The sequence below is a fragment of the Orcinus orca genome, chromosome 1 (genome assembly GCF_937001465.1).
Source record: "Orcinus orca chromosome 1, mOrcOrc1.1, whole genome shotgun sequence".
Classification (NCBI taxonomy): domain Eukaryota; kingdom Metazoa; phylum Chordata; class Mammalia; order Artiodactyla; family Delphinidae; genus Orcinus; species Orcinus orca.
The window spans coordinates 9851383-9876839 of NC_064559.1; the positions used below are offsets into that span (position 1 = coordinate 9851383).

Sequence of the window (25457 nt, forward strand, 5' to 3'; positions counted from 1 at the left end):
TGGCTAAAATTGAAACTACTGATAACATCAAATGTTGGCAAGGATGTGGAGCTACCATAATTCATATACATTGTTGATAGGATGGTATACCACTTTGGAGTAAAGCATGACGGTTTTTAATAAAATTAAACTTATGTCTGTCCTGTGATCCAGCAGTTCTGCTCCAAGATATTTAAGTAAGAGAAATGAAAATTGCTGTTCACAGAAGGATATATACAAGAATGTTTATGGCATCTTTGTTTTAATTTTATAGTCAGAACCTGGAATCAACCCAACAACAGGCAAATGGATAAACATAACGTGATATTTTCTTACATTGGGATATAAATTGACAATAAAAAGGAGCTAACTACTGACATATAGATTAACTTCAGATAGTATGACGAGCAAAAGAAGCTGAAAACTAATGAATGCATATTGTATGGTTCCGTTTATATGAAGTTGTAGAATAGGCAAAATTAATTTATGGTAGAAAAATATCATCAGAAAAGAGGTTGCTCCTGAAGAAAGGATTGCCTAGGAAGGGGGAACTTTCTGGGATAATAAGAATATTCCGTGACTTTAAAGATGGATGATTTCATTTGTCAAAACTTACAGGATTATACACTTACATTTTCATTTTACTGTATGTAAATTTTACCTAGAAAAGAAAAGTATATAAACAAACAAAATTCCACATTCCTTTCTGGGAAGAAATTTTTTAGTAAAGAAGGAGTAGTAGACTTTTCCTCAATAACAACAACAAAGGAATTTTTTAAGTAACTATATTTAAGATTTTGCAGTAGGCACAAAGAAGACAGGTAAAAAGTGACGACAAGTGATTCTTAGTTACAGAGTTAAGAACGCAAGTGTTTTGACAAACACCAAAATGATGGAAAATTTGAATAGTGGAAAAGTCTTGGGGAAACGTCTGGACATGATACTTTAACCACATTGTACAGGAAGTTGTTCATCAGGTGTCCATTGCTGTGAATAGTTCTAGAACTCTGTGTAGTCAGAGAAGTCAGGGTATAAAAAGAGATTTTAAAATCATTGGTTTGTTAAGAAATTGTAAAATTCAGAACTGTCTTAAAAGTAATGTAGTTTATCTAAGTAGTTTATCTAAGTCAAAGGGTTATGGGAAAGGAAGTCATCAAGGACAATATGGAAGATGTGATTTGGAAGATATGGAAGATGTGATTTATAGAAGTAAATGTAGAGTTAAGATTTGACAGCTGCTGGTTAACCCAAATTCTGAATCCTGGCCCAAAGCTGAGGCTCTGACCAATAATATTTAAAGTTGTCCCTTGATGTTTGTTTATAATGAAAGTACTTTCTAAACTTGGATTTTTGGATACCATTAGGTATGTTCACCAGATTCCCAGCAAACCTTCTGTTGTGCTTGAAAAATTGTCTTTTTTTGCATTGCGTATTTGACCTTATAAACGGTCAAAGAAGTAGAGTGACCATATAATTTATCACCCAAGTAAGCATCTTCTGAAAGTAGAATAGGAGGTGCTGTTAATAGCTGAAGTAGGATAACAGGTGTAAATGGACATTGTCCCGAGATAATCAGCTAATAGGATTTATGGATTAATAGGATTTACCCCACCTAAAGGATGTTTTTGAATTTTTTTCTTATTATAAAATATTCTCAGAGCCTTAGGATAATGCTGATAACCACAACAGCATTTTTTTCTTACTTTCCTGAACTTGGCATTCTGACCGAGAACCTGCTTTTCATCCCTTAGTGACCATGTATACTAACTTAGGTTGCTGCTTTTGTTTTTTTAGCTTTGCATTGTCAGCACCAGTAATCTGGAAATGGCTGTTAAGGAGAGGGCTGCCTTAGAGACAAAAGTTTAAGTATTTTTAAAAGTCTTTGAGCCAGTTAAGTAAAACTGGATAGAATGTAGCCATCACTTGAACAGATAGATACTCCTGTAATAATACGGGAGCCTGACTTCAAATATTGATCTGTGGTAGAGGGACATAAATGACATTCATATAAAAATATGGAAATATCTTCTTTTCTTGATTTATAAAGGCAATGCATTCTCAAAAAAAGAAGAAAAAAACACAGAAGTGTAGAAAGTGAGTTTCCCCTAAAGTTTTATAAATCTCCCTCTAAAGTTTGATGTATGTAAGTATACAGTATATGCCAGAACATAAGATGTTCCTCCCTCCAAATTATATTTGAGTTCTTATACTTTTCGTATTATAAGTATTCTCTCAGTTTATTTTGCATAACCAAGCCTGCTTGGTGAAGACTCACTGATTTCTGATTTCATTTTGTTGCAGTTGGAGAAAGCACTTTGTATGATTTTACTTCTTTTAAAGTTGTTGAGACTTGTTTTATGACCTAACATTTGGTCTGTCTTAGAGAATGCCCCATGTATGTTTCAAAAGACTGTATTTTGCTGTTGGGTTGAGCATTGTGTATATGTTAGTTAGGTCAAATTGGTTGATAGTGTTGTACATGTCTTCCATATTCTTATTGATTTTCTGTTTTATTGTTGTATCAATTACTGAAAGATTAATATTAAAATCTCTAACTATAATTGTTGAACTCTTTACTATTTCATCAGATTTTGCTTCAGGTATTTTGGTGCTCTGTTAAGGTGCATATATATTTATATTTGTCATATTTTCCTGATACATTGACCCTGTTATCATTGTGAAATGTCCCTCTTTGTTTCCAGTAGTATCCCTTATTTTAAATTTTCATTAATATAGCCATTCCAGTACTCTGTTGTTACTGTGGTAAATCTTTTTCCATCCTTTACTTTCAACCTATTTGAATCTATGAATCTAAAGTGTGTCTCAGACACATGTAGAAATATATAAACAGCTTATAGATGAGTCTTGTTCTATTGAAGTCAGTCTGCAAACCTCTGCCTTTTTAAAAATTTAAGAAATTTTTATCTAATTGTATTTTTTATTGAGGTATAATTGACATTAACATCGTATTAGTTTCAGCTGTACAATGTAATGATTCAATATTTGTATAGATTGTGAAATGATCACCACAGTAAGTCTAGTTAATATCCATTACCACACATAGTTACCAAAAATGTTACAACTTTTAAGATCTACTTTTTTAGCAACTTTCAGATACAGGATTTAGTATTATTAACTATAGTCACCATGTTGTACATTACCTCCCCATGACTTTTTTTGTTTGTTTATTGTACATTTACAATTAAAAAAAATTTTTTTATTGAAATATAGTTGATTTACAATGTGTTAGTTTCAGGTGTACAGCAGAGTGATTCAGTTATATGTGTATACGTGTGTGTGTGTGCGTGTGTGTGTGTATATACATATACTTCTCCATTATAGGTTATTACAAGATATTGAGTGTAGTTCTCTATGCTGTACAGTAGGTCCTTATTGGTTATGTATTTTATGTAGACTTACTTATTTTATAACTAGAAGTTTGTACCTTTTGACCCCTTTCACCCTCTGCTTTTTGATCAGTGGTTAGTCTATTCACATTTTATGTAATAATTGATATGCTTGCATTTATGCCTGTCGTTGTGCTATTTGTTTACAATATGTCTCATATCCGTTATTTTCCTTTACCTCCTTTTCTGCATTCTTTTGTGTTAAACAAATACTGTTTAGGATACAATTAGTATACAAATTTTACTTATTATAGTTATATAGTTTGTATATTAGTATACAAATGTAGTATACAATTTTAATTTCTCTGTTACTTTTATGTATTTTTTGAGGGTTTTGTGTGTATGTGTGTGTTAGTTGCTCTGGGAAGTACAATATGCAGTTTTAACATATCATAATCTAATTAAGATTAATACTGAATTAATTCTGATAAAATATAGCAGAATTACTCCAATATAGCTCCATTTTCTCCTACTTCCTTTTTACTGTCATCAAACGTGTTACATTACTATCTATGATAAACCTGAGAATATAGTATTATAATTATTGCTTTAAATAATCTTTTTAAAAATGAAATGAAGAGAATAGAAAAAAATGTGTGTGTGTGTGTGTATTTTGTACACACCGTTTTTTATATGCACCCACATATTTACCATTTCTGGTGTTTTTCTTTTCTTGCTGTGGATTTTAGTTACTGTCTGGTATTATTTCCTTTTATCACAAAGAATGTGTTTTAGTATTTCTTCCTAACGTGTCTAGTAGCAACAGATCCTCTCTGTTTTTATCTGAGAATGTTTCCATTTCTCCTGCATTTGTGAAAAATAGTTTCACAGGATATAGAATTCTTGCTTGATGTTTTTTTCTTGTTAGCACACTGAATATGTCACTCTGTTGCCTTCTGACCTTCATTGTTTCTGATGAGATGTACCTGTTAATTGTGTTGCTCTTCTCCTACATGTGATGAGTGATTTTTCTCTGGAAGCTTTTCTCTTGAATATTCTCTCTCTATCCTTGGATTTTGGAAATTTCACTATGATGTGTCTAGGTTTGATACTCTTTATATTTATCCTATTTGGGGTTTATTGAGTTTCATGGGTTAGTAGCTTAATTTTTTAAATCAAATATGAGAGATTTTTAGCCATAATTTCTTCCAATTTCCTCTTCACCTTCTCTCTCTCCTTCCTTTGGGTCTCTCATTACAAATATGTTGGTGCACTTGACATCTTCCTATAGCTCTCTGAGGCTCCCTTCATTTTTCTTTAATCTTTTGTTCTCTGTGTTCTTTGGATTGGATAATTTCTGTTGATCTCTCTCTCTTTTTTTTTTTTTTTTTGCGGTATGCGGGTCTCTCACTGTTGTGGCCTCTCCCGTTGTGGAGCACAGGCTCAGCGGCCAGGGCTCACGGGCCCACCCAGCCGCTCCGCGGCATGTGGGATCTTCCCGGACCAGGGCACGAACCCGCATCCCCTGCATTGGCAGGCGGACTCTCAACCACTGCGCCACCAGGGAAGCCCTGATCTCTCTTTAACAGATCAGAATCCAGACTTGCTACAATATATTATCTAAAATATTCCCTGATTCTTTTCTTCAAATCTTCTCTTTAACTCTAAAGTTTCTATTTGGTTCTTTTGTATAGTTTCTTGAAATTCCCTGTTGAGTCATTGTCTTTAATTCTCTGAACATATTTATAAAATCTACTTTTGAAGACTTTGCTAATGTATCATCTGTGTCAGTTTCTACTTACTGTACTTTTATCCTGAGTAAGAATCATGCTTTTTTATTTCATTACATATCTAGTAATTTTTGGTTGAAAACTAGATATTTTAGATAATATATTGTAGCAACTCTGTAATTTTTTTGAGAATTGTTTTTACTTTAGTAACTTCCTATGCAACCACTGATGTCTCTGCTCAGTTTTTTTTTTACTCTTTTATTTATTTTTAAGCTTGCTTCCTAGGGAATGTTCCTGTGTCTGCATAACTTAGTGGCCAACCAGTGACTTAGGCAGAGATTGTACTCAAACATCTTAATCCAGAAAGGCCTCAGACTGATCTCTGTGTGGACTTGGGAAACACATACAAAGTTGCTGTCCGTTTTCAGGTCATCCTTAGCTTTTACTTTTTACCAGACTTTCTTAGGTCTTTCCCACCCAATCACATAGTTTTCCACTTAGGCAAGAATTTATGGAGAGTTTATTTCAGTCTTTTTATGGCTCTCTAGTTTCCAGGATCTCCCTGTTAAATTCCTAGCTATTCTGCCAGTCACCTCAGACAGGACTACCTCTTAGGCTTGCAGAGTTGTGGGGTTTTCTTATTCTTTCCTGATCGAGTTTGCCACTCTTAACTAGCACAGTCACAGGTTTTTACCCACTGGTCCACATCCTGTCTGCCCCTCTGGCAACAAACAACACTGTTTCCATGACCAACCATACACTAGAAAAACTCTTTTTACCAGCCAAGCTATTGGTGGTGGTAGAGTGTGAATAGCCTCTTGCAGAAAGGCCACTGAGTTCACTTGTCCTTAACTGAAGCTCTAGCAGTTTTTCAACAGTAATCATTTCTTAATTGTTTTCTGCATTTGGCCCATTTCTAGTACCCTGAAATGGTTGTCTTTGATAATCTTGTACAGGTTTATACAAGTCTTTTGCAGAGAAGAATCACCAACCTCTTCACGCTGCCATAACTGGAGGTCCTTTTCTATATTTACGTTTGTTTATTCAACTTTATTCCTCGTATCTTCTGTATACCTGTTTACTTTTCCTTTAATTGGTCTGTCAAAGACTGAGAATGATATTTTTTTTAACTTTTTATTTTTTATTGGAGTATAGCTGATTAACAATTGTTGTGACAGTTTCAGGTGCACAGCAAAGCAACTCAGCCATACATATACATGTATGCATTCTCCCTCAGACTCCCCTCCCATCCAGGCTGCCACATAACATTGAGCAGAGTTCCCTGTGCTATACAGTGGGTCCTTGTTGCTTATCCATTTTAAATATAGCCATGTGTACATGTCAATCCCAAACTCCCTAACTATCCCTTCCCTCCACCCTTCCCCCCTGGTAAACATAAGAGAATGATATTTTAGTCTTCTACAATTGAGTTTTTATCAGTTGATCCTTTTAAACAGTTTTGCATTGAAGATTTGTATTTTATTTAAATGATATCATTGGGACTTTCCTGGCGGTCCAGTGGTTAAGACTCCACATTTCCAATGCAGGGGCACAGGTTCGATCCCTGGTTGGGGAACTAAGATCCCACATGGCACACACTATGGCCAAAAAAAATTAAAAAATAAATACTATTTTTGTGTGTATAAAATGTGTCACTTTGCCTAGTTTAATGCCTTAAATGCTACTGCTCTTATATTTTTCACTCACGCTGGATGTTTGCTTGGATTTTCCTTATGTTACTTCAGACTGGATTTAAATAGTGACACAAGAATTCATCTGTGTGAGGGATCCCCAAGACCACCCCCAGGTTTGGTTTGGTGATTCACTAGAAAGACTCAGAGTACTTGGCAAATAGTTGTACTCATGGCCATGGCTTATCTCAGAAAAGGATATAAAGCAAAATAAGCAAAGGGAAAAGTACGTGGAGCCGAAGTCCAGAGGAAAACAGGTGCAAGCTTCCAAGAGTCCCCTCCCTGTAGTGTCACACAAGACTTGCATAATTCCTTCAGCAGCAAGTTGTAGCAGCACTTGTGAAATGTTATCTACCAGGGAAACTCATTAGAAACTCAATGCCCAAGGTTTTTACAGGGGGCCGGTTACTTAGGCACCTTCTGCCCAACACATACAAGAATTGGAAAGCAGGTAACCACATTGTTTGCACAGCCTAGGCACAGTAAACCACTCTTTCTTAGTATGCGAACAATGGGAACACTCCCAAAATTCAAGTACCCAGAAGTCAACATTATAGGCAACCCTTTCTAAGGTTAGCAGTCTGAAACCTAGTAAATCTTTTCTGCATAGCACCCTTGTCTTTCTTTTCTTTTTTCTTTTTTTTTTCAGTTGAACTACTAGTGTTTCATTCATGAGTATAATGACCAAATTTGTTGACTTTTTTTTTTTTTTTGGCAATTCGAGGTTTAAAGCAATGATATGATGTTAAAGTATTTTCCCCTTAGTTTAGTAGATATATGATTTCATTCATATGTCAAATTAGGGATCACCATTTATAGTTTTGTTTTCTGTTTCAAAAAATTTTTTTGTTGTTCCTTTAAGCCTAAAATAAAGTACATGCTTTTTTTGAAACTTTAATAGACAACAGTACTATACTTTCTCCACTTTGAATTACATGCTTGGAGCAGTTTTGTATGTAACAGTTTTTTGTATCTCCTAAATATCATAATGCCTTTTTGTTTCTTTTTTCAGCACGATTACGTGGTGTTCATGATGGTCTGTTCACTGGACAGATAGATGCTGTGGATACTCTTAATGCTACTTATAGAGTAACTTTTGATAGGGCAGGGCTTGGAACTCATACTATCCCTGACTATGAAGTTCTTGTAAGTATTGTTTCATAATACATGTGTTTTATGCCTATTAAATATGTGTTGTAGAGTTTTCTTAGGGGTTGTATTTATGATAGAATCAGAATTTCACGTCACAGAGGAAGAGATCTTTAGGGGTTTCCAGCCCTGCTTACTAGACTCCTGGAGCAGAACTAAAGTCTTCCACATTTTCCAGAAGCTAGCATCTGTCTACCTAATTTAGTGTGACACAACTGATCACTCTTGACTAACTAATCTTAGGGAATAAGCTACACAACACTTTCATTTCAGCTGTTGGTATAGTCCTCTTGCAAAATGACTTTAAAAGTATGTTAACATCTTGCACTTCAAAAAAAAAAAATATATATATATATATATATATTTTTTTTTTGCGGTACACGGGCCTCTCACTGTTGTGGCCTCTCCCGCCGTGGAGCACAGGCTCCAGACATGCAGGCTCAGCGGCCATGGCTCACGGGCCCAGCCGCTCCGCAGCATGTGGGATCCTCCCGGACCGGGGCACGAACCCGTGTCCCCTGCATCGGCAGGCGGACTCTCAACCGCTGCGCCACCAGGGAAGCCCCTAAAATATATATTTTTATATGTTCCTGTTTTATCCTCAGAGTATGCAGGGTGGTTGTTAATTACCCCCACTTTTTGCATGATGAAATTGAGACATAAGTATGTTGGGTAATTTATTCAACGCTTTCAAGCTGGATTCTTGCCCTATTGAGACTGGAATCCACATCGTTTGAACTTCTGATATAGTCCATTAAACTACTGGACCATTATTTCATGATCATGCTTGATTTAGCAATGTCATGGAAATTATATACCTTTCTAATAAGTTAAAATATAAAGGATAAATATAACTCTAATAGTTTTTTTTAATGAGTAATGAACTTTTTATAACAAAACTGTTTGCCTCTAAGCATTATGGAAATTAAATTGTTCACATTTAGCCTCCCCTTTTTCCATTTCTTTGTTATAAACTTGATTTTTAAGGGTTGTGAACTTACAATTAAAAATCAAAATTACTTTATCTCCTTAGTGCAAAAATAGAAGAATCTTTTTTTTCTGATCTATACTTTTTAAAAAACTGTGACTCTCTGCTTATTGTAAGGGTTTCCTTATCAAATGTACTTTTAGAGAGGAGTAGGAGAGAAAGGAAATTTGGACTAAATGTAGAGCAAGGTATACCAGTCTTAGTTTTTTTCATTAAAGGAGGAAATCTTTAAACCTCCCATTTCAAAAAGAAAAATTACTTTTCTGTTTCATTAATGTAATTTCCTTTATGAGATCACCCAAACATTTCTTCCTGGCCAGATAAGAATTGCCTTTAATTACAGTGGGTAATTATTCAGATAGTCTTTAACACAGAGACAACCAAGGGTGGCCATAGATCACTTTCCTTTCTTTCAATAGATCACTTTCTTCTGTTTTATGAATTCAACCTCTTAGTAACAGAGTAGTATCCATACTCTGACTTAAGTTCTAGCCCTTTGATCTTTGTAGGTTAATATATTTTATAATAAAATAGAACTGTTATAAAGCTAAAATGATTGGTAAAGTTCTTCAAGTTTTGGGGACTATTTTCTTTTCCCAAAGAGTAATGAGCCTCATGAGACGATGCCTATTGCTGCCTTTGGACAAAAACAGCGACCTTCTCGATTTTTTATGACTCCACCACGGTTACATTATACTCCTCCTCTCCAGTCACCAATTACGGTAAGTAATATTTTTTAGATGTCACCAGTAGTTTAAATGATTATTATGAATGTAAACTATGTTCTTATGAAATACACATCTATTACAATAACTTCAGGAGGTGCCCACATTATTTTGAGTTATCAGATATTAAATAAAAAGTTAATAAAGTAAATAAAATAGTTGCTTCAACTCTGGAAATATTTTCCTTTTTGTAGAATTTTTAATAGAGTAGTAATTATAATAGAATTTGTTCTTTATTTAAGAATAAGATACTTCCTTCCTACTGTATAGCACAGAGAACTATATTCAATATCCTGTGATAAACCGTAATGGAAAAGAATATGAAAAAAAAGTATATATATGCATAACTGAATCACTTTGCTGTACAGCAGAAATTAGCACAACATTGTAAATCAACTATACTTCAATAAAATAAATTTTTTTAAAAAAAGGATACTCTGGGACCTCCCTGGTGGCACAGTGGTTAAGAATCCACCTGCCAATGCAGGGGACGCAGGTTCGTTCCCTGGTCCGGGAATATCCCACACGCCACGGAGCACCTAAGCCCGTGCATCACAACTACTGAGCCTGCGCTCTAGAGCTGGCAAGCCGCAACTACTGAGCGCACGTGCCACAACTACTGAAGCCCGTGCACCTAGGGCCTGTGCTCCGCAGCAAGAGAAGCCACCACAATGAGAAGCCTGCACACCACAACGAAGAGCAACCCCCACTCGCCGCAACTAGAGAAGGCCTGCACGCAGCAACGAAGACCCAACACAGCCAAAAATAAATAAATTAATTAATTAGTTAAAAAATAGATACTTCCTTTTGAAAAGTCAATGGTTAAATAATTCCCTTTTATTCCCACAGGATAATGACCCCTTATTAGGACAGTCACCTTGGAGAAGTAAAATTTCTGGCTCTGACACAGAAACGTTAGGTGGTTTTCCAGTAGAGTTCCTTATCCAAGTGGTAAGAATTGCTCTGAATATTTTGTTTATTTGTTAAAAAAAACTCAATGACTTTTGTGTTATTAAAGTTGAAAATTTTTCTAGGACCAAATATTTTTATACTTTTAAAAATCATTGTGTTAGTTTTAAGAACTCTGTTATTTTTCCAACAAGCTTGAAAATAAGTTATAATAGCAAAAAAAGACTTACAGATCTATTTTTGTTGGGCTTTTCTTGGGTTTGGTTCTTATTATTTTTCTGTGTTAAGGACTCTAACCTTCTAGTATATGCTCTGTGAAACTGAATGGTTAACTGTTCATAAATTGTATAAGTATAAAGGTTTTTATTTAGTAATCTCAGTGCATCCTGCCATTACCAGTCACCTCAGCAATTGTGATGTGTTGGCCAGCTCTCTGGTTAGGAGGAACTTTCTTTCTTTTCTGAGACTAGGAATAGCTTTTCATTTGCTAAGTACTTATTGATTAGGCACAAAGAAATCTAAGGCTAAATCGAAACAAGTATAGAATTATTATATAGAACAATTTTCTTGAATAGCCTGACTCTTAAGAATATAATGTGCTGTTGTTTTGAAAATTAGATTAAATAAATTATTTAGTTTGGTTTTTTATCAGTAATTTAATGTTTTATTTTCTTTTTATTTTCTTTTATTTAGTTTGAATCATAGTCTAATAATGTTTGATTTGTTTCTTTTCTTTTTGTTTGAAAAGAAAAACTACTTGGCTTGGGATAGAGTCTTTATAAATAAAAACGTTTATAGCGTAATCCATTAAAATCTTCACAGTGTTACCTTTTACAATTAATGTTATTTTGAGGAAAAGTCTTGTCATTTGTGTGTATGTGTATAGCATTTTTTATTCCTTACTTGTATGTTGTTAATTATCCTTGGAATACAGAATTACACCTTTTAACTTCCAAAGGTAGATAAGATACTTTTATATGAAAAGTTAAAAATATGAAAAGAGCCAAGGCTTATCATTTTCACACATAGGACACTTCTGTTGTAAAGAAATTCTTTCTTTTAAATAGTGGAAGTATAAACAGAGCTAATATGTCATATATGGGCAAGTGTGTGTAGGGGGAGATGGGGGGAAGAAGCAGGGGGTCAGGGAGTGGGAGAGAGGGGCTGGGGGAAGAGAGAGAGAGAGAGAGAGAGATCCATCGATACACCAGCAGAGGGAGTCAGAGGCTAAATACTAGTACGCTACTTCTAAAGTATTGATGTTTTTATTGATGCTTAGATGTTTGATTGCAGTGCTTAATTTTAACTTCAAAATCTATGTGTAAAAGCCTAGTTAAAACACTGCTTTCATTTTTTAAGCTATCTAGCTGATAAAAATAAAAGTCCTTTTATGTACTTGTCTTTTGTAATATGTAAAGTTTTATGAAACTCAGATTTGCTCTTGTTAATCTGTGAGATATGTTTTTGTCTTTTTCTATTACTGTTTTCTTTCTTATAACAAAATAAACATCATCATTTTTTGGCAAGTTTTATAATTCATAGTTTACAATGAATTTTCTTAGTGAGGAAACATTTTCTTTCCTGGGGTTAGGGATTTTGAGGAATCTAAAAGACTGATCCACTTCTTAGAGAGGACTCAGTTTTGAAAAGAATGAAAAGGAAACAGCGTGATTTTCTATCAAAAACAAGCAAGAAGGGACTTCCCTGGTGGCGCAGTGGTTAAGAGTCCGCCTGCCAATGCAGGGGACACGGGTTCGAGCCGTGATCTGGGAAGATCCCACATGCCGCGGAGCAGCTAAGCCCGTGTGCCACAACTACTGAGCCTGTGGTCTAGAGCCCGTGAGCCACAACTACTGAGCCCGTGAGCCACAATTACTGAAGCCTGAGCACCTAGAGCCTGAGCTCCACAACAAAGAGAAGCTACCACAATGAGAAGCCCACACACTGCAACAATGAGTAGCCCACTCACCACAACTAGAGAAAGCCCACGCACAGCAACGAAGACCCAAGGCAGCCAAAAATTAATTAATTAATTTTTAAAAAAAGAAGAAACACAGAACTGAAAATGGGAGAGAGACTGTTGCCTTCATCCCATCTTTTATTGCTTCTAACTCTGAAGAATCATACAAATTTCCATAAAACCCCAACAACTAGAGACAGGGCACCAGTCCAGAGCTCTGGAGATACTAATGAGGGTCTGTGTGAATAAGTATGTAACATATCTCACCAGGCTCTCCCTCTGCCTATATCAACTTAGGTCAAGTTTTTAGATTTTTTTTAATTATCAAAAGTTTAATGCATATAAAATCAGACAGGGGACTTCCCTGGTGGCACAGTGGTTAAGAATCCACCTGTCAATGCAGGGTTCACGGGCTCAAGCCCTGGTCCAGGAAGATCCCACATGCCACAGAGCAGCTAAGCCTGTGCACCACAACTACTGAGCCTATGCTCTAGAGCCCGTGAGCCACATCTGCTGAGCCCATGTGCCACAACTACTGAAGCCCGTGCACCTAGAGCCCGTGCTCCACAACTAGAGAAGCCACCGCAATGAGAAGCCTGTGCACCGCAACGAAGAGCAACCCCCACTCGCCACAGCTAGAGAAAGCCCGTGTGTAACAACAAAGACCCAACACAGAAATAAATAAAATTAATTAATTAATTAGAAAAGAAAAAAGCAGACAGTTGTATAATGCACCTCTAGGTACCCATTATCTAGCTATAACAGTTATCAACAACTCCTGGCCAGTTCAGTTTCAGCTATACTCCCACCCACATTCTCTGTTTTGAGAAATCAGACGTCATATCATTTATCTGTAAATATTTCGTTATATACCTTTAAGTGGTAAGGGCCCTTTTTTTTTTAAGAGACATAACTATATTATCATTATTACATCTAAAAAGTTAACAAAAAAGTCTTAATATCGTCACATATCCAGTCAGCATTCCAGTTGTCTCTTAAATGTTGACTGTACTTTTTCCCCATTAACTTATTTGTTGAAGAAACTAGATTATTTGTCCATAGAGTCTCCCACAGTCTGGATTTTGCTGACTGAATCCTTGTGATAACATCCAACATATTCTTTTGTCTTTTATATTTCATGTAAATTGCTCATTGAATATAAAGGTTTGATTTGATTTGGGTTTTTTATTTGATTGGTGTACTTGTTTTTATGTGACTACTTTTATGTGTGGTTTTGTGTTCTAATAGGATACCCATATTATTTTATCTCTTTTTTTATATAATGTTGGCTGGTACTAATTATCACTGCGTAGGTCAATTCATTCATTAGGATTGCAAAATGGTGCTATTCTTGTTCTTTGTTTAGTAGCTGAAATAGTTCTATAAGGAAAAACTTCCCCTAATCTATTATTTGGTTACCTAATGGCATATAGTTTGTACAGTATAGGCAGGATAAATGCTTGACTCTTTGTCTTTGTTTTCCAGTTTATGAGTATGGTCACTAGTATTCTCCAACAATGGTTAATTTTGTTTAAGTATCAGTCTGAACTCATGGATTTTAATGTATTTGTGCTTCAGTTAACTGTAATTATTATTATGATTGGTCCACACATTGTTCCATATTGGACCAGTGAAAGCTTATTCAGGTTGACTCCTTAATCGTTTTGACATATCCTGGTTACAGTGGATTTTAAAATATCTTCTTCTCAGCCAGTCTGACTTATAAAATAGTGTCTGTGCTATATTTATATTGAAACACTAAAATCTGCTAAAATATCTTGGTGAAAACTTAGAAATTTGACATCTACATGATATACTTAAGTGCCTGTGTTTATTCCAAAACATCTCTTCTTCATTGTCTGTAGACCAGATTATCAAAAATTCTCATGATTAAAAAGGAACATATCAAGAAATTAAGGGAAATGAACACAGAAGCAGAAAAACTGGTAAGGATATTTTTTTTTCTTTGTTTGTCTCATTTTAAAATGGTGGGCAGCTTCTATATCTAAAGATTTTAAAATATTTTGTGGAAGAAAACCTTGAGATAAATGTTATTTTTAAATCCTGATTTGCTCTCGCTATCTCTTGTTATACTGAACATACGCTAAGTAAATTAGCAATGCAATACAGTTCATTACCCCAGACCTCCTTATGCCATTGAATAGGATTAATGGATATATATTAGGTTCTTTGACAGTTTGCGTGAGTGTAGAATTCCTAGCATTGGTGCCTCTGACTAAGGAAGTCATATTAGCAGAGGTTATTAAAAGTGATTCAGAATAAATAAATCAGGAAATACATAGGCTGGTATCTTCAGGTTATCTTGATGGAGCTTATATCCTATTTTATTAATCTAATGAGTACAAAAATATGAATCAATTTTATGCATAGGAGAGAATTATCAGAGTTTCTTAAAATGTAGAAAATACTAAGGAAGTTTTTTAATTGTATTGAAAGTCATAACTTGCTTGTGGATTTATAGGATGGTGAATAGATTTTATCTCAAGTACCATCTCCAATTGATTGAAAATGGTTGCAAGGATGTATGAAAGTAAGAGAGAGCTCAGTGATTGGGCTTGGGGGCCAAGGGCTGTAGCTAATTACCAATGTCTGTCATGAATGCAGGAATAGGGAGTTGTCGTAACATTAGTCATCTCTTGTATGGAATGGTGTGAGGGGTAGGTGTGGGTAAATAGCTGGACAAGTAGTTACCTAACTGAATGAGGAACAATCCTTTTAGGATTATGGAATTTTTTAATCTGAACATGACTTTGAATTATCTAATTTGAACCCATCATTTTTATGGAATTGAAAACTGAAGACCAAAGATATCAAGGGATTTTGGACTAAGATTATGCTGCTATTTAGTAGTACAGGTACCAGAACAGGCTTCGTAGTTCCAGTTTAACTCATTTAGGCATGATATAAAATTAGTATTGTCAGATACACAGGCTATCAAAGATTGAAAAAAAATAGCCGTAACATATTGCCATTATATATCCTAAATGTAAAAATATTATGTGTTTGCTTCTTTCCTACTGGACTCTAATTCTTATCTTGGTTTCCATCAGTTCTACTTCTACCCTTTATTCTATGCCTTTTCAATGCTCCCCCACTACATTTCCTCTGATCATTTTATCATCTCTTCCACCTTGATGCATAATCAAATTATTTAACTTTCATATCACTAGCTAGGACTTTTCCCTGTATCTAGGTTTCACACCTTAAAGTACTGGACTTGCCTTAGCCTAGTTAGCGTTACGTACTTTTTAAAAAAGGCCTGTTTTGATGTTGGTTTGACTTCTTGGTATGTGGGATCTCTGTAGAAATCTAACTGGCTTGATAGGCTGTATAATTTATTTATGATTAGAAATAATTACCATTATAAAAATTGAAATACTGTAAAACTATTTAGTTTAGTATATGATATAAATATGTTTTTATGCTTAGCATATGGATTTCTTCTTCTATGCATATACTTTCATATGTTTTGTTTTTTGAAGTACAGTTGATTTACAGTTTTGTCTTAGTTTCAGGTATACAGCATATTGATTTAGTATTTTTGTCAGATTGTATTCCGTTATAGGTTATTACAAGATACTGGGCATAATTCCCAGTGCTATACAGTGTATTCTTGTTGCTTATCTACTTTTTATATGATAATTTGTATCTGTTAATCCCATGTCCCTAATTTATGCCTTCCTGCTTTCCTCTCCCCTTTGGTAACCCCTAGTTTATTTTCTATTTCTGTGAGTCTATTTCTGTTTTGCATACACATTCATTTGTATTGCATTTTAGATTCTACATATAAGTGATATCACATAGTATTTGTCTTCCTCTGTCTGACTTATTTCACTAAGCATAACATTCTCTAGGTCCATCCATGTTTCTGCAAATGGCTTTTTTTCATTGTTTTTTATGACCAACTAATACTCCATTTGTGGAGTATTTACATGCCCACCAATTTACATGCCCACCAACAGTGTATGAGGGTTCCCTTTTCTCCACATCCTCTCTAACATTTGTCTTTTGTAGACTTTTTGATGATAACTATTCTGACCGGTGTGATGTGATACCTCATTGTGGTTTTGATTTGCATTTCTCTAATAATTAGTGATGTTGAGCATCTTTTCACGTGCCTGTTAGCCAACTGCATGTCTTCTTTGGGAAAATGTCTATTCAGATTCTATGCCCACTTTTGGATTGAATTGTTTGCTTGTTTTTTTTTGATACTGAGTTGTATGAGCTGTTCATATATTTTGGATATGAACCCCTTGTCAGCCGCATCATTTGCCAATATTTTCTTCCATTCCATAGTTCGTCTTTTTCTTTTGTCAGTGATTTCTTTTGCTATGCAAATCTTTAAGTTTAATTAGGCCCCATTTGTTTATTTTTGCTCTTATTTCTTTCACCTTAGGAGGCTGATCTAAGAAAATATTGCTACAATTTCTGTCAAAGAGTGCTCTGCCTCTGTTCTCTTCTAGGAGTGTTATGGTTTTGGGGCTTACATTTAAACTGTTTTGAGGGTTTGTTTTGTTTTGTTTTGTTTTTGTGTATATGGTGTGAAAGGGAATGTTCTACTCTTACTGTTTTACATGTGGCTGTCCATTTTCCTAGCACCACTTGTTGAAGACACTGTCTTTTCTCCATTGTATAGGCTTACCTCTTTTGTCGTAGATTAATTTATCGCAGGTGCTTGGGTTTATTTCTGGACTGTATTCTGTTCCGTTGATCTATGTGTCTATTTTTGTGCCAATACCATGCAGTTCTGCTTACTATAGTTTAGTATAGTGTGACATCTGGGAGGGTTATACATCCAGCTTTGTTCCTTTTTCTCAGGATTGCTCTGGCAATTAAGGGTCTTTTGTGACTTCATATAAATTTTAGGATAATTTGTTCTAGTTCTGTGAAAAATGTCCTGGGTATTTTGATAGGGATTGCATTAAATCTATAGATTGATTTGGCTAATATGTCCATTTTAATAATGTTAATTCTTCCAACCCAGTAGCACGGAATATTTTTCCATTTCTTCGAATCATCTTCCTCAATGTTTTATAGTTTTCAGAGTATAGGTCTTTCACCTCCTTGGTGAAGTTTATTCCTAGAGTTTGTTTGTTTGTTTTTGGTGCAGTTTTAAACAGGATTGTTTTTTACTTTCTGATATTTCATTATTAGTATATAGAACCGTAGCATATTTCTGTATATTAGTCTTGTACCCTGCAGCCTTTCTGAATTCATCTATTAGTTCTAATAGTTTTTGGGCCTGTACTTTAGGGTTCTCTATAGAGTATCATGTCATCTGCAGATAATGACAGTTTTAGCTCTTCACTTGCAATTTGTGTACCTTTTATTTCTTTTTGTTTTTGATTGCTGTGTCTAGGACTTCCAGTACTATTTCCTGAATTTAGCAGGAAGGCTTTCAGCATTTCACTTTTGAGTATTATGTTGGCTGTGGGTTTGTCATATATGTTGAGATTTGTTCCCTCTATACCCACTTTGATGAACATTTTTATCATGAATGGATGTTTGAATTTCTCAAATGCATTTTCTGTGTCTGTTGAGATAATCATGTGATTTTCATTTTTTGTTTGTTTAAGTGGTATGTCACATTGGCTAATTTGCGTATGTTGAACCATCCTTGTGACCCTGGGATAAATCCAACTTGATCATGGTGTATGATCCATTTTATGCATCATTGGATTAGGTTTGCTTATATTTTGTTGAGGATTTTTGCATCTCTATTAAACAAAGATATTGGCCTGTAATTTTCCTTTTTTGTAGAGTCTTTGTGTGATTTTGGTATCAGGGTAATGGTGGGGCCTCATAAAATGAATTTGGGAGTGTTCCCCCCTCTTCAGATTTTTGGAATAGTTTGAGAAGGATAGGTATAAGTTCTTCTTTACATGTTTGGTTGTCTGGTCCTGGACTTTTGTTTGCTGGGAGTATTTTAATTGTAGATTCAATTTCACTCCTAGTGATTAGTCTTCAAATTATCTGTTTCTTCTTGATTCAGTCTTGGCAAGCTGTATCTTTCTAGATATTTGTCTATGTCATCTAGGTTATCCAGTTTGTTGGCATATAACTATTCATAGTATTCTCTGTCATTTTGTTTGTTTGTTTCTCTGTAGTATTGTGTTTATTTGGGTCCTCTCTCTTTTCTTCTAAGTGAGAGCCTGGCTAAAGTTTATCAATTTTATTTGTCTTTATAAATAACCAGGTCTTGGTTTCATTGATCTTCTCTGTTGATTTTTTGGTCTCTATTTTATTTATTCTCTCTGATCTTTTTTATTTCCTTCCTTCTGCTGACTTCCGACTTTGTTTTTCTTTTTCTAATTCTTTTAGGTGGTATGTTACGTTGTTTATTTGAGATTTTTCTTATTCTTGAGGAAGGCCTATATCACTATGAACTTCTCTCTTAGAACTATTTTTGCTGTATCCCATAGATTTTGGAAAACTGTGTTTTCATCTTCATTTGTCCTGAGGTATTTTCTAATTTCCTTTTTGATTTCATCATTGACCCTTTTTTTTTTTTAGTAGCATATTGTTTAGTCTCAGTGTGTTTGTTCTTTCCTGGTTTTCTTTCTGTAGTTCATTTATAGTTTCATACTGTTGTGCTTGGGAGAAATGCTTGATATAATTTCTATCCTCTTACATTTCTTGAGACTTGTTTTGTGACCTAGTATGTGATCTATCCTGGAGAACGTTCCATGTGCCCTTGAAAAGAATGTATATGTATTCTGCTATTTTTGGATGTTATTTCCTGTAGCTATCAATTAAGTCCAACTGGTCTAATGTGTCAATTAAGACTACTGTTTGCCTGTTGATTTTCTGTCTGGATTATCTGTCCATCGATGTAAATGGGGTGTTAAAGTCCCCTACTGTTATTATATTTTTGTCAATTTCTCCCTTTATGTCTGTTAATATTTGCTTTATATATTTAGATGCGCCTATATTAGGTGCATGTATGTTCACAAATGTTATATCCTGTCTTGTTTTGATCCCTTTATCATTATATAATGCCCTTTGCTACCTTTTGTTATAACCTTTGAAAGTCTATTTTGTCTGATATGAGTATTGCTACCCCTGCTTTCTTGTCATTTTTGTTTGCATGAAATATTTTTTTATCCACTCACTTTCAGTCTGTATGTGTATTTTACCCTGAAGTGAGTTTATTAGGCAGTTTATTGAAGGGTTTTGTTTTGTTTTTTTTGCGGTACGTGGGCCTCTCACTGTTGTGGCCTCTCCCGTTGCGGAGCACAGGCTCCGGATGCACAGGCTCAGCGGCCATGGCTCACGGGCCCAGCCACTCCACGGCATGTGGGATCCTCCCAGACCGGGACACGAACCCGCGTCCCCTGCATCGGCAGGCGGACTCTCAACCACTGCGCCACCAGGGAGGCCCGGGTTTTGTTTTTTTAATCCAGTCAGCCACGCTGTCTTTTGGAGAGTTTAGTCCGTTGGCATTTAAAGTAATTATTGATAAGTATGTACTCATTGCCATTTTAATCCTTGTTTGCCAGTTGTTTTTGTAGTTCTTCTTCATTCATTTCTTCTTTTTGTTTCTCCTGTACTGGTTTGATGATTTTCTTTTTTAGTATGCTTGAGTTCCTTTCTTTTTGGTTTTTGTGAATCTACTGTAGGTTTTTGATTTGTAGTTACAATGGGGTTCATATATGTTGACCTATAATTATGTCTACTTGCTTTAAACTGATAAACATTTAAGTTCAAACACATTCTGAAAAGTTCTACAGTTTTCACTCCCCTCCTTCATATACATATATATATATATCATATATACATATATTTTCCCCCCACACACACACTGCACGGGTTGTGGGATCTTAGTACCCTGACCAGGGATCAAACCTGGGGCCCTGGCAGTGAGAGCACTGAGTCCTAACCACTGGACCACCAGGGAATTCCCCTTCATATGTTGTTTTTTGATGTCATATTTTACATTCATGCTTATCCCTTTACTGTTTATTGTAGTTATAGTTGCTTTTATAATTTCTTTTTTTTTAATCTAGATACTGTCTTATTTAAGTGATCTTCAATCCTTACTATTTGCCTTTTCTATTGGGATTTCCCCTTTCCTATAGACTGTGAACTTCTTTTCCATTTAGAGAAGACCCTCCAACATTTCTTTTAGGCTAGGTTTAGTAATGGTGAATTCTTTCAGTTTTTGCTTGTCTGAGAAGTTCTTTATCTCTCCTTCTATTCTAAATGATAATCTTGCTGGGTAGAGTGTCCTAGGTTGCAGGTTTTTCCCTGTTAGGACTGAATATATCATGCCACTCCCTTCTGGCCTTCAGAATTTCTGCAGAGAAATCAGTTGATAGGCTTTTAGACATTCCCTTATATATGACTCTGTTTTTCTCTTGCTGCCTTTAGAATTTTCTATTTATCTTTAACTTTTGCCATTTTAATTATGATATGTTTTGGTGTGGGTCTGTTTGGATTCACCTCGTTTGGGGCCCTATGTGCTTCCTGTACCTGGATATCTGTTTACTTCTTTAGATTTGGGAAATTTCCAGCCGTAATTTCTTTAAATACAGTTTCTCTCTATCTTCTCCTTCTGAAAACCCCATAATGTGAATGTTGGCACGTTTTATATTATCCCAAAGATCTCACATGTTGCTTTTGTTTTTTTTGTTGTTTGTTTGTTTGTTTTTTGGTTTGTTTATTTTCATTTGTCTTTCTGTCTGCTGTTCTGATTGGGTGATTTCCATTATTCTGTCTTCCAGATCACTTATGTGTTCTTCTGTCATTTAGTCTGCTATTCATTGCTTCTAGAGTGCTTTTATCTCAGGAATTGAATGACCTATTTTTGATTGGGTCTTATTTATAGTTCCTAGTTCCTTGTTAAAATGATCCGTGCTTATAGATCATTTCTCTTAATTCAGTTAGCATTTTTATTACCAAATTTTTTTTTTTTTTTGGCCACACCACACAAACTAAGATCCCATTCTTGCAGAATCTTAGTTCCCTTACCAGGGATCGAACCTGGGCCCCTGGCAGTGAGAACGCCAAGTTCTAACCACTGGACCGCCAGGGAATTCCCATATTACCAAATTGTTTAGTTCATTGTCTGATAGACTGATTATCTCTGTTTCATTATTTTTTTTTCAGGGGTTTTCTCTTGCTTTTTCAATTGAGAGTAGTTCCTTTGCCTTTTCATTTTACTTTCTCTGTCTCTGTGAATTTGGGTGAAACGGTTATCTATTGTGGTCTTGAAGGGGTGTTTTTATGTGGGAGTGTCCCTTTGTAGACTGCATGTGCCCAGTGTCTTTGGTTTGAAGGCTAAATTTTATGTGGATGACAGCCACATCTTTCCTGAGGGTGTACTGGCCACTGTCACCTTGATAGGAAGTGTGACTGCTGTTGGAGGAGCTAAAGCCTGCATGCAGAGTGCGAGGCAGAACTTCCTCCCTGCTCAGTGGCCATTGCCACCCTGACAGGTCAGAGTCTGTTTCCGAGTTGCTTTGAAAATTATTTTCTAACAAAAATGAAATTATATCATTATATATTAACTTACCTCACTCTCTTAAAATTTCTGTATTGTACCATAATTTAAATAATCTATTAACTGATATTTAAGTTATTTCCATGATTATACTAAAATACTGCTACAGTAAATGTCCTTGTCTATATAGTTTTGTGCATTTGTTTGTGTCTGTTTGTAAGATAAATTCATGGAGTCAGATCTACCCACCACCAGTCCCTCCCATCAGGAAACTTGCACGAGCCTCTTAGATAGCCTCATCCACCAGAGGGCAGAGAGCAGAAGCAAGAAGAACTACAGTCCTGTAGCCTGTGGAACAAAAACCACATTCACAGAAAGATAGACAAGATGAAAAGGCAGAGGGCTATGTACCAGATGAAGGAACAAGCTAAAACCCCAGAAAAACAACTCAATGAAGTGGAGATAGGCAACCTTCCATAAAAAGAATTCAGAATAATGACAGTGAAGAGGATCCAGGACCTCGGAAAAAGAATGGCGGCAAAGATAGAGAAGATGCAAGAAATGTTTAACGAAGACCTGGAAGAATTAAAGAACAAACAAACAGAGATGAACAATACAATAACTGAAATGAAAACTACACTAGAAGGAATCAACAGCAGAATAACTGAGGCAGAAGAACGGATAAGTGACCTGGAAGACAGAATGGTGGAATTCACTGCTGCAGAACAGAATAAAGAACAAAGAATGAAGAGAAATGAAGACAGCCTAAGAGACCTCTGGGACAACATTAAATGCACCAATATTTGCATTATAGGGGTCCCAGAAGGAGAAGAGAGAGAGAAAGGACCAGAGAAAATACTTGAAGAGATTATAGTCGAAAACTTCCCTAACAAGGGAAAGGAAATAGCCACCGAAGTCTGGGAAGCACAGAGAGTCCCATACAGGATAAACCCAAGGAGAAACACACCGAGACACATAGTAATCAAATTGGCAAAAGTTAAAGACAAAGAAAAATTATGGAAAGCAGCAAGGGAAAAATGACAAATAACATACAAGGGAACTCCCATAAGGTTAACAGCTGCTTTCTCAGCAGAAACTCTACAAGCCAGAAGGGAGTGGCATGATATACTTAAAGTAATGAAAAGGAAGAACCTACAACCAAGATTACTCTACCATGCAAGGATCTCATTCAGATTCGATGGAGAAATCTAAAGCTTTACAGACAAGCAAAAGCTAAGAGGATTCAGCACCACCAAACCAGGTCTACAACAAATGCTAAAGGAACTTCTCTAAGTGGGAAACACAAGAGAAGAAAAGGACCTACAAAAACAAACCCAGAACAATTAAGAAAATGGTCATAGGAACATACGTATGTATAATTATCTCAAACGTGAATGGATTAAATGCTCCAACCAAAAGACACAGGCTTGCTGAATGGATACAAAAACAAGACCCATATATATGCTGTGTACAAGAGACCCACTTCAGACCTAGGCACACATACAAACTGAAAGTGAGGGTATGGAAAAAGATATTCCATGCAAATGGAAATCAAAAGAAAGCTGGAGTAGCTATACTCATATCAGATAAAATAGACTTTAAAATAAAGAATGTTACAAGAGACAAGGAAGGACACTACATAATGATCAAGGGATCAATCCAAGAAGAAGATATAACAATTATAAATATATATGCACACAACATAGGAGCACCTCAATACATAAGGCAACTGCTAACAGCTATAAAAGAGGAAATCGACAGTAACACAATAATAGTGGGAGACTTTAACACCTCACTTAACACCAATGGACAGATCATCCAAAATGAAAATAAATAAGGAAACAGAAGCTTTAAGTGACACAATAGACCAGATAGATTTAATTGATATTTATAGGACATTCCATTCAAAGACAGCAGATTACACTTTCTTCTCAAGTGCGCACAGAGCATTCTCCAGGATAGATCACATCTTGGGTCACAAATCAAGCCTCAGTAAATTTAAGAAAATTGAAATCATATCAAGCATCTTTTCTGAACACAACGCTATGAGATCAGAAATCAATTACAGGGGAAAACACGTAAAAAACACAAACACATGGAGGATAAACAATATGTTACTAAACCAAGAGATCACTGAAGAAATCAAAGAGGAAATCAAAGAATACCTAGAGACAAATGACAGTGAAAACACGATGATCCAAAGCCTATGGGATGCAGCAAAAGCAGTTCTAAGAGGGAAGTTTATAGCTATACAAGCCTACCTCAAGAAACAAGAAAAATCTCAAATAAACAATCTAACCTTACACCTAAAGGAACTAGAGAAAGAAGACCAAACAAAACCCAAAGTTAGCAGAAGGAAAGAAATCATAAAGATCAGAGCAGAAATAAATGAAACAGAAACAAAGAAAACAGTAGTAAAGATCAATAAAACTAAAAGCTGGTTCTTTGAGAAGATAAACAAAATTGATAAACCATTAGCCAGACTCATCAAGAAAAAGAGGGAGAGGACTCAAATCAATAAAATTAGAAATGAAAAAGGAGAAGTTACAACAGACACTGCAGAAATACAAAGCATCCTAAGATACTACTGCAAGCGACTCTATGACAATAAAATGGGCAACCTGGAAGAAATGGACAAATTTTTAGAAAGGTATAACCTTCCAAGACTGAACCAGGAAGAAATAGAAAATATGAACAGACCAATTACAAGTAATGAAATTGAAACTGTGATTAAAAATCTTCCAACAAACAAAAGTCCAGGACCAGATGGCTTCACAGGTGAATTCTATCAAACATTTAGAGAAGAGCTAACACCCATCCTTCTCAAACTCTTCCAAAAAATTGCAGAGGAAGGAACACTCCCAAACTCATTCTGTGAGGCCACCACCACCCTGATACCAAAACCAGACCAAGATACTACAAAAAAAGAAAATTACAGACCAATATCACTGATGAATATAGATGCAAAAATCCTCAACAAAATACTATCAAACAGAATCCAACAGCACATTAAAAGGATCATACAACATGATCAAGTGGGATTTATCCCAGGGATGCAAGGATTCTTCAATATACGCAGATCAATCAATGTGATACACCATATTAACACACTGAAGAATAAAAATCATATGATCATCTCAATAGATGCAGAAAAAGCTTTTGACAAAATTCAACACCCATTTATGACAAAAACTCTCCAGAAAGTGGGCACAGAGGGAACCTACCTCAACATGATAAAGACCATATATGACAAACCCACAGCAAACATCATTCTCAAAGGTGAAAAACTGAAAGCATTTCTCTAAGATCAGGAACAAGACAAGGATGTCCACTCTCACCACTATTATTCAACATAGTTTTGGAAGTCCTAACCTTGGCAATCAGAGAAAAAAAAGAAATAAAAGGAATACAAATTGGAAAAGAAGAAGTAAAACTGTCACTGTTTGCAGATGACATGATACTATACATGGAGAATCCTAAAGATGCCACCAGAAAACTACTAGAGCTAATCAATGA

General features: G+C 35.5%; 1 protein-coding gene across 1 annotated transcript in view; it reads left to right on the forward strand.

The window, feature by feature from the left end:
- The window catches only part of LIN9 (lin-9 DREAM MuvB core complex component), a 111336-nt gene that overhangs the window by 58326 nt on the left and 27553 nt on the right, over window positions 1–25457 (forward strand). The window contains exons 8-11 of the mRNA XM_004270977.4: window positions 7760–7893; window positions 9487–9606; window positions 10459–10560; window positions 14344–14424. Coding sequence (XP_004271025.1) covers window positions 7760–7893; window positions 9487–9606; window positions 10459–10560; window positions 14344–14424 — 437 coding nt within the window. The remainder of the gene's footprint in view (window positions 1–7759; window positions 7894–9486; window positions 9607–10458; window positions 10561–14343; window positions 14425–25457) is intronic.